Source organism: Perna viridis, chromosome 14 (assembly GCF_037379345.1).
Source record: "Perna viridis isolate PV_CMFRI_1.1 ecotype Kerala chromosome 14, ASM3737934v1, whole genome shotgun sequence".
Lineage (NCBI taxonomy): Eukaryota > Metazoa > Mollusca > Bivalvia > Mytilida > Mytilidae > Perna > Perna viridis.
The window spans coordinates 9,989,381-10,003,601 of record NC_142458.1 but is presented as its reverse complement, the minus strand read 5'-3'; the positions used below and the strand labels follow the sequence as shown (position 1 = coordinate 10,003,601).

At 33.0% G+C, this 14,221-nt stretch overlaps 1 protein-coding gene across 2 annotated transcripts in view; it reads right to left on the bottom strand.

Annotated features, from left to right (window-relative positions):
- Nucleotides 1-14,221, bottom strand: part of LOC148598160 (uncharacterized) — a 107,864-nt gene that overhangs the window by 70,823 nt on the left and 22,820 nt on the right. For both annotated transcript variants that reach the window (XM_088562602.1, XM_088562603.1), the window contains 8 exons: nucleotides 13,518-13,655; nucleotides 12,840-13,044; nucleotides 11,685-11,879; nucleotides 9,609-9,823; nucleotides 9,002-9,174; nucleotides 4,632-4,797; nucleotides 1,976-2,097; nucleotides 200-285 (listed from right to left, as the gene is read on the bottom strand). In XM_088562602.1, the coding sequence (XP_088418728.1) occupies nucleotides 200-285; nucleotides 1,976-2,097; nucleotides 4,632-4,797; nucleotides 9,002-9,174; nucleotides 9,609-9,823; nucleotides 11,685-11,879; nucleotides 12,840-13,044; nucleotides 13,518-13,655 (1,300 nt within the window). The remainder of the gene's footprint in view (nucleotides 1-199; nucleotides 286-1,975; nucleotides 2,098-4,631; nucleotides 4,798-9,001; nucleotides 9,175-9,608; nucleotides 9,824-11,684; nucleotides 11,880-12,839; nucleotides 13,045-13,517; nucleotides 13,656-14,221) is intronic.

Sequence of the window (14,221 nt, the reverse complement as noted above, 5' to 3'; positions counted from 1 at the left end):
TAATTTTCCTCAATTCCTTTCTCAACTCAAGTTTCATGCAATCAAATCACCTAAAATTGATGACTTGGGGAAAAAAATTCAAGGATTTGGGGAAAATCTCCATTTGAGATATTTATGATACCTAGGCCTGGTTCAGACAGATTTTAAAACTTGAAGACTACACTGTACATTTTTAAAAGATCAGTGAATTCAAACTTACGGAAGCTGAACTGTCTAAACTTATCAGAGAATACTTCTGGTCCAATGATCTGTCCAACAACACCAGTCTTGGAATTTGGTTCATAGCTACAAAATAAAAGCCTATTATCTTACAGAGTACAAAGTCCAGAGTTATTCTGTACCTAAGAATCATGCAAAATGTGTGTAAGGTGTGGCATATAAAGAAACTAGAAGCCCTGTTTGTTACAGAAGCCCCTGAATCATTTGTTAGAAGTGATTTTGTTTTAGTAAATCAAATGTGTCTGTAAGACACTAATGATGCCTCCGCTCGCTAGATTTGCCAAATTAAGAACATGTTTATTTTTGTATGAAGACATGGTTTGCAGAGTCAGAAAGGTTATATACTGTTGGTGGATGCAGTAAATATTTGGTATATTCCGCTAAGCACTGCAAAAATACTTAAGATGAGAAAAAGAGGACTGATGGACAGACTGAGGGACACTTAAAAAATGTCAATACCCCCAAAAACAAATCCCTAACTTTGTTGCTTGGGGTATATTTCTGACAAAAATTACAAAGTCCAACTATCACCCAGTTCCATAATATTCCACAAAAATCAAGATCCTATGAGCTTACACACCATCATTATGTGTAGTACATCCTGCAAAAAATATTTTAGATGTACTTGAAAAAATACTTCACAAAAATCTAAATCCTTTGGCCCTGCACACCTTCATCATGTGTAGAAATATTCTGTAAAATATTTTAGATGTAGTTCAAATACTGTACGAGGAGATACCGACAAGACATGATCATGTGTAATCAGGACGGATGGACAGGGGTAAATTAATATGCCTCTTGACTGTTTGTCACGGGGCATAAAAATGCAGATTCCATCATCCAGGTACGTGTATTTACATCTAACAATCTTCAGAAATAACCTTCACAGTAAATTTTGCCTTTTTAAGATATTAATAAGTCAAATTAAGTTGAAATGTACTATGGAAAAATGGTGGACAAAAATTTATTTAAATAGTTTTTCTGTTGTTTTCTAAATTTATCATGTAAAACCTTTAAGTTAAATTATCTCCTTATGGAGTCCCTGGAAGTAACTTACTATTTTTCATGCACATCTATATATGATGCCCAATATTACTATAAAGTTTCATCAAAATCCCTTGAGCAGTATTTGAGGCATTGCACTTACAAAAAATAAGAACAGACAGACAGACAGACAGGGTGATTCCTATATACCCCCAAAACTTTGTTTGCAGGGGTATAACACAGTAATAATAATTGTGTTGATGCTTTTACTAGATTAAAAATCATTTCAGTGACAAAATTTGAAGTTTCCAAAGACAAAATTGCTGATGTATATACAGTGACACCTGTCTATACCAAGCCATGTAGGGCTGTAGAATTTGTTGGGTTTAGACAGATGTTCAAATTCCTCAGGTTCAAAATATATCAAACTGATATAAAAGGTGTCTGGTTTAGACAGGATTTTTGGTTTACTCATGATTCACATTAAACAGGTTTCATTGTATATGAAATGGCTAAGTTAAGGAGGTAGACCTAGGGTAAAGGACACAATTCTTACAAATGATTGGAACGTTTGTATTCACTATTATACATCAATCTAATGTAAACATCAAAGTAACTTGGACTGATTTCATTCTGTTTCAAAGGAAGGCTTGAAAGGCTTTGGTGAAATTGAATATGATACAAACATATCACTGGTTTAATGAGTTATGTCCCTTACCCTAGGTCTACCTCCTTAAGTAAGGTGCTTAGAGATGACTGAATCAAATTTTACCACAGCAATCCAGTTTCATGACTTATTTTAATGTCCCTGACAATTGTAGGAAAGTACACTCCTTTAAATTGGTTCATTTCACTCCAATCCAACTCGTCACCAATGTCCTTTGAGTTCACTCTCTGAAAAAAAAAAACAAAACAAACAAACAATCAACAATTCAAAAGCACATACTGTTCTATTTTTAGTAACGGTGGCCATGTTTTTCGACAGATCAATAATCCCCACATCAGTTCTATGCAGGATACCCCAAGGAACATTAATACCAAGTTTAATTCCAATTGGTCATGTGTCATAGGTGCAAAACAGACTTATTTTTCCTGGTATTTAATTTCATGACAAAGTGGTCTATGAACATATTTGCATGTACCTATTTCTGTGAAAATCACAGTTATTTGCATAAAAAATAATGGCAGAAATTCCCTTTCACTTGTACTTATTTTCGCGGATAATGCAAGACCGGGAAATTTATGAAAATTAGTATAACATGAAAGTAAGTATAATATAACAGTAGAACAAATTGCTTATAATTTTAAAATGCTTTCCTGCAAAAGACTTCTTGACATGTGTTGCTGATCTTGAGCAAATATGTAAATGTATAACGTTAACATATTAATTTTCTGTTTCTAATTTTCACAGATTTTGTCAAGTGAACAATTGTTTGCAGTTTCAAAAAAATGATTAGAGCTTAGATATGTGAAAAATCAATTTTGATGGTACTATTTTAGCACTGTTCTGTCCACTACGAAAACAATGGAAAAAAGCATAAATTAGTACACCACAATAATTAATATATTTTAGCATGCCCATTCATGAACTGCAGTATATTTTTCATGAACAATAAAAATCATGTTATAATAATATCTCAAGTCAAAAACCCGCCGTTCACCAAATTTTAAATTTATGTTGAAAATAGCAACAAATAATGCAGGAAATCTATATAATAAATAGGATAATTAACTGGTTATCGTGAATATCGAAAATATGATCACTCGTGCCAAGAATGCATAGGCGTTCTTCTGCACTCGTGATCAAATTTTAGTTATTCACTCTTACCAATTAGTCATCCTATTAATATTCAATTTTATTTTAATCTTTGAATTTCTAGTGTTCCATTCCATTTATCAAGATGAACATATAAGTATTCAAAAACAAGGTTTGTTTACATCAAAGCAAAAGTGAAATATTAGTCTGATTAAATTATGAAAACAAATCAATCATATGTACCCTTAAAAAAATTTATGGCAAATATTACATGCAATTGACCAATGGAACAGACCCTGCTTTGAACTAATCCACCTGATTCTTAGCAGGATCTTTATTGTACCATCAGTAGCTCATAGATGCAACAGCATACAGGTAGGCATTCCACCCCCTCCGACATATCATTTCATAATCTCATGTAATGATTTCAGAACCTACACATGGTTAGTCCTTTCTTGAACCCACACAATGTATTATTGTGAAAGTACTAGTAATCATGGGTACTAATTTTTGAGGATCTTGTGGGTAAGGTAAACCACGAAATTTGATTCCCAACAAAAAGAATTAATTACTTAAATTTGTAAGACAAGATTGTCAAAACCATGAATTCTTATTCTTTTCCCCTAAACCACGAAAATTTATACCCACAAATGTAAGTACTTTCACAGTATTCAGCTGTACTCACATAGTGGTAATACTGACACACAATTAAGTAGCACTCCAGCTAAGAATCATGTAAATCCGATACATGGTTGGAAAGCCGACATATTTATATAGTTTGATATATTGTTTGAATTGCCAAAGAAAACAGAAATTTACATTCAGTTTTTCATATAACCTGCACTTTTAGGAGATAAAAATTATATCTAATGCACTGTAGATTTTTCTAAATTAAGGGAGATAACTCTGTAAATGACACTCAAATAAAATAGAATCCAATGGATTTTCAATGTTAATTATCTCCTAAGAGATTTAATATTTTCATAATAGAGGCCCATTATAAACAAATTATTATTTTTTAGTGTGTATCACATACATGACATATTACAGAATTTGCATGACTCTTACAAAGACTGCTACTTAAATTGATGTTACTATAATAAAAAAATGTCTCCCTTGGGCATAAAGATAATCATATAAGGTCTCACTAACCACTTATAATGTTTCCATTATTTTAAATGTTATCAAAGTAATTTTCAAAGCTCACTGTGTAAATTTAAAGGATAAATGATGTCTTGAAAGAAGCATACAATTGAAAAGCTTGAAAAATATGGCTTTGAAAATATGAAAATAATGTTCTGATGCTTGTTTTTCACAAAATTTACATGAATAAATAATTCTTAAAATCCACATATTTACCTTTCCTGCTAACTGACAGCATGGAGACAAATTACTAGCACATATTTACAATATCTATATACTTCTGCAGTAAATCACAAAATGATTTTGAAGTACACATTCTCAGCTTAATTTTGAGTACTTTTGATCAACATACACACAAAATATGCACTTGCAATGCACTGATCTAGGTCCAGTGTTTTTGATACTACATTGTGAGGTGGCCATTTGACCAGGGAGTGGTAAGTCAGACATAAACATGATAAAGATTATCTCCCCATGTGTTTAAGATACTGACAAAAGAATTGTCTCCCTTTGGTTCTGAGATACTCACATAAGGATCTGAAATCCTGAACTTTAGATGATCTCCTTCCATAAGTTTATATACAGGATCTAAGTTCTCATCTTTCTCTATTGCCTTGAATTTATTATTAACCTCTGAACCTGAGTAGTACAATGGCGGCCCAGGCCATGACAGTACAATTGAACCATCTGCAACCCTGAAAATAAAATAATGTTTATGTGTTTGTAAGAATAAGGCAAAATGGGAAAAATCAGAAACATCCATGTTAAAAACCCACCGATCTGACAACGTAATATCACTCAAGGATACCTCCTCTATTTGAAACAACTATTATTTAATCTCTGCATCACTGGCTTTGCACAGAAATTTTTCAATAGAAAAAAATGAAATGAGGTTTTTGACAGAGTTATCTGCCCTTGAAATGTTCATTTTCATTGCATTTCAATGAAATTGTAACTCAATGGTGCAGCATGGTATGGCAAATCTTGTATGTTTCCTTGATTTTGATGATGCAAACAGTCAAATTACACTATCAAAACAAGAGGCTCCCGGGAGACTGAATCGCTCACCTGGTAATTTTTCACCATTCAAGTGCAATAACTCTTACAAGGAGTCGTCTGACAAGTTTTATCCTTGGAAACTTTTTTAGGCCTTACAATAAGAATCATTTCGGCAATTGAAAGAATTTGGCTAAACCTAATGGTTTTGGAGATAAAATATGCGGAAAACTACTGTCTGACCCCTAGGTTCTATTTTTAGTAATGGTGGCCATGTTTTTTGATGGATCAAATATCTCCACATCAGTTCTATGCAGGACACCCTAAAAAACATTCATACCCAGTTTGGTTCCAATTGGTCGAGTAGTGTCAGAGGAGAAGATTTTTGAAAGAAATAACATTAAAAATAGCAAAAAAAACATTGAAAAAGAGACTCCCAGGAGCCTGAATCGCTCAGTTGGTTGAATTTTGCCTTTAAAGGGCAATAAATTAAACAAGAAGTTGTCCAACAATTTTGACTCAAGAAAGCTTTGATAGGACTTATCATAAGGATCATTTCAGTAAATGAAAGTCTATCATAGTTTTCAAGACATTGGCTGAAAACCATAAAAAACTGTCATTTTCCCCTGTCAAGGGCAATAACTCTTATAAGAAAGCGTCTGACAAATATTGTGCCTAAAGACTTTTGTAGTCCTATAAATAAGGATCATTTCAGCTATTGAAATAATTTGGCTAAACCTAACGGTTTTGGAGATATATAGGCGAAAAACTACTGTCTGACCTCTATGTTCTATCTTTAGTAAGAGTGGCCATGCTTTTCAACGGATCAAAAAAACCCACTTCAATTCTATGCAGGATACCCCAAGGAACACTTACACAGAGTTTTCTTTCAATTGGTAAAATAATGTCAGAGGAGAAGATTTTTGTAAGAAATAACATTAAAAATAGCAAAAAACGCTGAAAAAGGGCAATAACTCCGACATGGCTTCATAGATTAAAATGAAAATTTGACCGCAGATAGATCTCATCATGCTGAACACTTTTATCCATGTCAGAATTTGGCTTAACCTAACCGCTTTGGAAATATATGCCGTCGTCTGACAAGTTTTATCCTTGGAAACTTTTTTAGGCCTTACAATAAGAATCATTTCGGCAATTGAAAGAATTTGGCTAAACCTAATGGTTTTGGAGATAAAATATGCGGAAAACTACTGTCTGATCCCTATGTTCTATATTTAGTAATGGTGGCCATGTTTTTCAACAGATCAAAAATCCCCACATCAGTTCTATGCAGGATACCCCAAGGAACAACATTCAAGTGTGATTCCAATTGGTCAAGTAGTTTCGGAGGAGAAGATTTTTGAAAATTTGTTAACGACGACGGACAATAATGGACAATGATGACGACGGATGCCAAGTGATGGCAATAGCTCACCTGGCCGCAGGCTAGGTGAGCTAATGATGTTTTTGTTCATACCATGTTTCACCCACTGCCTGATTCTTACAGGCCACTGACACCATATACTATTTTAAATGCAGTGATATGGACATAAACTTTGCACATATTTAGGTTCTGCCAGACATTGGCCAACTTTACAAAGACATGATGAAATGGTTTCAAAAAGAGCCTGAAGCACTTACTTTCAAAATTTTTAAAATCTTTTGGACATAAAACATTGTATATTTTAACACACAGAACAAATATTTAATCTTCATCCATTTTAAGGAGCACCCTCCAAAATCTATCAAACAATCAAAATTCTATTTAGAAGAAAACAAAAATATGACCATGTAGAAGAATTTTCCAGCAGAAACGTTACTTTAATCAAGAATCTTTCTTATTTCATCCTAATAATGTATGCTTCAAGCCAAACAAGTCAAAATTTTGGTTTTTTATGTTTCCATGACAACTGTTTATTTTCAAGCACACTAATCATGCAAATGGACCCAATCCTATTTGCTAAATCTTAGAAGAATCATGTACTGTATTATTTCTTTACACGTGTATAACAGAATTATTCTTCTGAATCTTGCCTCTACACCTTTTGAAAGAAAGCTTTCAGCAGAAAACAGGAGAGTTTAACCAACTAAAAACCAATAATCAAGTACAAATTCTCCATGCAACTGAAAAGAATACACAAAGTTTTGAATCACTAAATCACTAAACTAAGCTAGGAATTTGTTTGCCCTGTACAATTAAGTGTACTCTTTAGAGTCTGCAGAGAAGTTTCTAAATGCTTTGGTAAGGAATTTGTACCATATGTACAGTACCTGAACCAATCATTGCAACAAAAATTGGTCATCTATCATCGATCAGTTTCCGGTCATTCATCTATCTGTCAAACCAATCCATTTAACTGGTGGTCGCAGCATGTGACCGCAGAGTGGTCAATGTATTTTACGTTTTTTGTTGTTTTCTTTTTCAAGTTTACATAATGTAATAGCTTTAAACATTAATTTATGCATTTATTTTACAATAATTTTTATTTTAAACAGATCTAATGTCATTTTACATAACAAAACTGCCATCAGATCGGTCAACAGTCATCGAGTCATCGATCTGTCAGCGATCAATTAGTCAACGGTCATCAATCCGTCAAATTGTTGCGCAGATCTGTTCAAGGACTGTATGAACTACACATTTGGTTTCCACTTGTTAAGGTATCCTGAAACAAAGTTCTGGAACAAGACAGATGAACATCAACCAGATAAAAAGTATGATCAACAACTGGAATAGCATCTCCTGCAGATTTGAACAATTACCTGTTAAGTAGCTGTCTTTGTAAGAATCATGCAAAATCTGAAAAATGTGATATACCCCAAAAAAGGCTACATATTTTTATCTTTTTATTAAGATTTATGGGTGTATATTATGCAGTGTGTAATTATTCATTCAGATTTTCTTGCTCTTAGGAGATAATCAACATTGAAAATCCAGTAGATTATATAGTATTTAAGTGTCATTTACAGAGTTATCTCCCTTAATTTTGAAATCTACAGTGTATTCTATATAATTCTTATCTCCTATGGGCGTGAAAAACCAAATGTTAATTTCTGTTTACTAAAGCATTTTAAACAAAATATCAAAAATAAAAATATGTAGGCTTTCCAACCATGTATCACATTTTGCATGATTCTTAGCTGGAGTGCTACTTAACTGTTTGAAGTTTTAAGTACAAGTCAATATAAAATTCTGACACTGTCAATGGTTAAGTGATTTATGATGTAGAAAAACCCACCAAATAAACGATGTATTTTCAGTTTATATATGCTATATTTTTACATAACAATAATCATTTCCATATTAAGATCTACGCTTTTGAGAAAATTTTGTATTTATCTCCCACTAAAACCAACCAAATCAAATCAAATCAAGAACGATAACTCTTGGAAATTGCTTATTTCATGTACAATCTACATAAATTTTATCTAAAAAATGCAAAACCAAAATGAAAAACGAAGACTGGTTATATGGTCAGTAACTGATTCTGAATAAGAAATAAATTTAGTGGGTTTTTGATATGCATGAATCACCTCCTGCCTGATTTTGGTAAAGACTGCTACTTAAGCGTTTTATTCATTAATTAATTTATTTATCCTTTCCACTTTGCAGGTGCCTAGTAAATTTTAGCGCTTGATAACTTAATTTGGGTTTTACGTGTTGGTTTCTGTCAGAATCAGGCAGAAACATGGTAAGAGAAAAAAAACACCATTCTGAAAGTTTAATTTTGACTATTTTCTCCATTAGAATCAAGAAAAAAAGACAAGATTTACCATACCATTTTGGTATTGAGCTACCTACTACACAGCAGGCAGGTCATCCTTCCTAACAAAAAAGAAGACATAATGACCAGATTAGTTTAATGGTGGCGGTACCATATTCCCGATTTTTAGCCTACTTACTCTTGTAAATACATTCCTAAACTGTGCGCTTTAGTAAACTGATATTCAAACTCGTTGTACGACAAAGCGTCCATCGGTATTCGGTCAAACACTGATTCCACATGATTTTGAGAATAAACTGTTGTAGCTCTGTTGGCAGTGATCAGGTTTGGTCTCAAATAACTTCTTACTTCCTAAAGAATGATAAAACAGTAGTGGATTTATTTGACCACTTAAGTATAAGTGTTTGTAAGAATCAGGCAAATTGGGAAAAATCAGAAACAAAGATCATTTGATTGTGTACGAGTTATTTTGCTTTTTTCATGGTGGGCAAAAAGTCATCAAAAAATTGCACCTGCAAAATTGGTTAGTAACACTACATAATGCTATCATTTTTTTATAAAACAGCAGATATTGATACCCCTACGTATATTCAATTGAAATATAATTATCTATAATTATCAATTATGAGTGACTTTTAATTAATTCATTAATGTGAATGACATACTGTATGAATTTACACTTTTGTAAATTTTACAATTACGAAAAATATGGACATTTCTCCCTCTGCATGATGTTTAGGTAAACTTGTACTCAATTACTGAATTTATCAAGTTTATCTGCTTACCCACAATTCAGAAGCACAGTCAACACAAATCCCACAATCCACACATCCTGGAGTTGCGGTCTTACAAAGGCATTCCCGTAAATTATCTCCCATAATGCCATTGTATTGGCACTTCCTGCCATTTTCACAACACTTGTTACACATTGTACACACAGATTGGTTAAATTTTCCCTTCACTTTTTTCCACACATGTTTACATCCAATGGACTTATTTACTGAAAAACATAATGAACTCATTTTCATATTTATAAATCAGATGTCTAGACAGCCATTTTGCCACTGAATACAGTACAGCCCCTAAACCAATCCATGCAACTACTGTAAAAGTATTCTTTTTAGCTATTTTTGCAGTAAACATAAAAGCGCAAAAAATTGATTTTTAACACTATATTAGGCTTATCATTTTTTTTTAATCGGCGAAAATTGATACCCGCGAATGTGTTCACTTCACAGAATCTGCGAAAATTAGCATCCGCAAAAGTTAATATGTTTACAGTATTTGACAGATCAGTGATAATGATTGAATAATCACTGACAGATTGATAACCAATGACTGGTAAAATGAGGGATGAATGGTTCATGTAAAGGAGAAAGTTCGTTAAGGGCCCCTTTTGGCCTCATAATTTGGGCATTTTTGAAAATTTTATTAAAGCTGATTTCTAGGGAGCAGTAGTATAGTAAAATGGTCTCAAACACTAAATACGTGAACTAAATCTATACTACCATAAATCGTGTCCTAAGTTACAGCCCTAGATTAATCCTACGAGGAGGAATGACCCGGCCAGCAAAAGCTATATTTTTATATAGCCTAGCTGGCCGAGTGGTCTAGGGCGCTGGACTTTGTGTAGGCGGTGTTGCCATAAATGTCACAGCAGTACAAGTTTGTGTCCCGCGGAGGGAAAGACCAAAAATTTGCATCGCAAATTGACAGTTCTAACATTGTTGGGAATTTTTCAGACCTTTCTATATACTCTGATAAAGCGATGTAGGTAGAAATGTATGCAGAAATAAAAATTACATCAAAACATTATTATTTATACAAGTTGACAAGGAGGGATAAAACATCTTATTCAATATGAATATACAAGTTAAAACAAAATGAAATAATAGGAGGAAGATAACAAAAAAACAAAAAAACAAAAACAAAAACTAAAACAAATATAGGTGGAACGTCAGAGAGAATCCAATATATCATTTACCTTATGATTAAATATACACAATTTTTTTAGTTTTAACTGTTTCTTCTGATTCATTATTTTCTTGAATTTAACAATATTACAATTTGTTATGAGTTGCCTATCTATGTATTTTTTCCGAACATCATTCAATAAAATGCATTCCATAATATAATGGTATTCACCCCCAATAGTTGTGTTACACATAGGACATAGTCTTTGATCTCTCTGAATATTTATCCATCTTCCGGTTTCTACTGGCGGCTTGTGGTTTGTCGTCCTAAATTTTGCTAATGTTACTATGTCTTTACCACTAAGTTTTTCCAAATAATTTTCAAATTCCAAAGATTCTTTGTATATTCGGTAGTTTATGGATTTAGGTGAGGACTCTATGACTGACCAATGCATGTAAAAACTTATCTGTTTAGTTAAGGAAAAAATAAAAATTGGTTAAAGCTTATCATTTTAAAACAACAATTGAATTGTTTTCAACACTTCAGTACTGTCCGTCTAAGAATTTGGCAAAATGTGTATAAAGGGTGGCACATGAAGGAAAAAAAACGCAGAGATTCTATTGCATTATCCAAGTATTTATACCTGATAACCTCCAGAAATAACCATCGAAATGTTTGTAAAAATTTGCCTTTTTAAGACATTGATAGGTCCAATTTTGTTGAAATGCACTATGGAAAAATGGCAGGAAAATGTTCCCACACTTTTTTCTTATACATGCAGTCAAAAAATATCTACATCACACATGCTTCAGGATAAACTTCAATAACTTTTCAGTTGTTTTCTTAGATGTATTGAATATATTTGAGGCAAAAAGACCAAATTGATAATGATGTGCCTCCCACTGCCTGATTCTTACACAGAATGGTACCTAACATGTTAAACCTACCTAAACCTTTTGGCACATCTCCAGCCGTGAGATATACAATGCTACGTTGGAAAAGAATTTTATCCATCAAGTCTGTGTACAAACAGAAAATGTTCCATGTATACTCTGTCACATAGGACTCTGTCTCATCATTTACAGGTTCAACTTTCTCTTTTGGTAAATAACACTTGGACTGGATCAATATCATTGTATTACCTACAGGTACAATTAAAGTATGAAATTGTACACTATATCATGCTAGGCATATACCCAGTCCTGTTGTACAGGAAGTTGATATTGGAAAACACCCAAAATCGCTTACAAGGTATGCCTTATCTATATAAAACACACATCAATATTAACAAGAGGCTCCAGGAGCCTGAATCACTCACCTGGATAAAGTTTGTCTTTCAAGAGCAATAAATTTAACAAGTTGTCGAACAATTTTGACTTAAGAAGACTTTTGTTAGGACTTATTATAAGGATCATTTCAGTAACTGAAAGTTTCTTTCTATCTATAATAGTTTTCAAAATATTGGCTGAAAACTGTGAAAAAAACCCTGTCATTTTTCATCTTTCAAGGACAATAATGCTTAATGCTTACAAGGAGTCACCTGTCTACTTTGATCCCTAAAGACTTTTGAAGGCCTTAAAATAAGGATCATTTCAACAATTGAAAGAACTAATGGTTTTGGAGATATATGCAAAAAACTACTGTCTGACCCCTATGTTTTATTTTTGATTACGGAGGCCGAGTTTTTTGACGGATCAAATATCCCTACATCAGTTCTATGCAAGATACCCCAAGGAACATTCATACTAAGTTTGGTTCCAATTGGTCAAGTAGTGTCGACAATGACGACAGAAGACAACGACGACAATGATGATGGATGCCAAGTGATGGCAATAGCTCATATGGCCTTCAGCAAGAAATAATATTCACCCTCCAAGATGCCCCAAATGTTTTCAACTTACATTTTAATGCTACTATAGATAAATTATTTTTAAAACACCTTGTATCATAAGCTGCCCCAAATGTTGAAAAATATTGAATGAGAATCTAGAATTCTTTTAATGATGGCCTTTTATTTGATCAATTCAGGTGATAATTATTTGACATAATTTGACCTGTTTATAGAGGGTTATGGTAGGTAAGCATGGTGTATATCTACTGACCATCATGTGTTGAACTTTTGACAACAGTCTGTACACTGCCCATTTGGAAGACAGCACCCTCTTTGGTCACCATTAAAGTCCTTCCATACTTAGCTGCAGAGGAAACCAGACCTGCCAGAACTTCCTTGGCAACAGGGTAAACAAATATGTATTTTTTCTCCATGACAACAAAGTCTACTGGTTTGTCATTGCTGTAGAAGGACTCCTTTCAAACAAAAAAGAGATAAAATTAGAATACAGTCCTCATATAAATAACACTTGTGTTTCCTGGTACCAGCAAGAAGAAATAAGGTAGGTAGGTAGGGAAATTATTTCATTTTTTCAAAAACATTTTTATATTGAGTTGATGGGGAAACAATCTAGACTTTAAAAGTACTTCAGCCAAAATGACAATAAAATGTTTAGGGTATATATAGTAAGTTAGCAGAAAACAGAGTTATCTCCCTTAATTTTGAAATCTACAGGGGAGGTCTAACAGCAATCAATATGAAATCAACATATTAAGAGGACAAAATTCAATTTATTGATTTTTTTTTTGACACAGTCGATATAGTTTTGTTTTTTACCCTTTGACCTTAAAGACACTCTGCCATGGAAACGCAAGTCACCCCTTATGCAAAGAAAAAACAGGTGGAAAAGTGCAAACTATAACAAGTTTTTTTTTTTTTTAAATCTTACTAATTTACGAGGAGCTGATGATGTTGGAAGTGAAGATGGCACTGTGAAAATGACATGCTCATCTGTAGGGGATTTCCTTAGTACTGGTAACTCCACAAGACCACAGTAATCCTGTAACATCCTCAGCAGTAAAGTAGACTACAAGAAATAGCAAAAAAAAAAAAAGCATGATTAAGTCAGTGTAAGAAATATTGTAAACATCTTCATTTTCATGATTTACTAATTTTCTTGTGAATTATTAAGTATAGGTCTTTTTTAAAATCAGGCAAGGTGTATTTCATTTATGATCAAGATAACCATGAAACTGTTTAGAACACATTTTTAATGTCCTACATACAACTCTGGTTTATGTTCCCTTCCTTGTAACAATTTTTGACTAATATAGTGTAAATATTCTGGCAAGAAATTTTCCAGTACTTTTAACCAGATTTTAAGTGTTATTATCTCTAGGGACCAACTTTTATTAGTGCTCTTATTGTCAAACACTGTTTCTATGAAGCCAACTGAAAGATTAAAATTTGGGATTAAGATATGGTATGAATCACTTATCATAAGCTCCTGCCTGGTTTAAGGCAGAGCTGTACTTCAGTAAAATAATACCCATGAAATTGATTTTATGCTTAACTTGGTAAATTTCAAAATTGAGAAAATGAATATCAGTGAACTAAGTTCCATTTGAAGCTTCAAAAATTAATAACCACGAA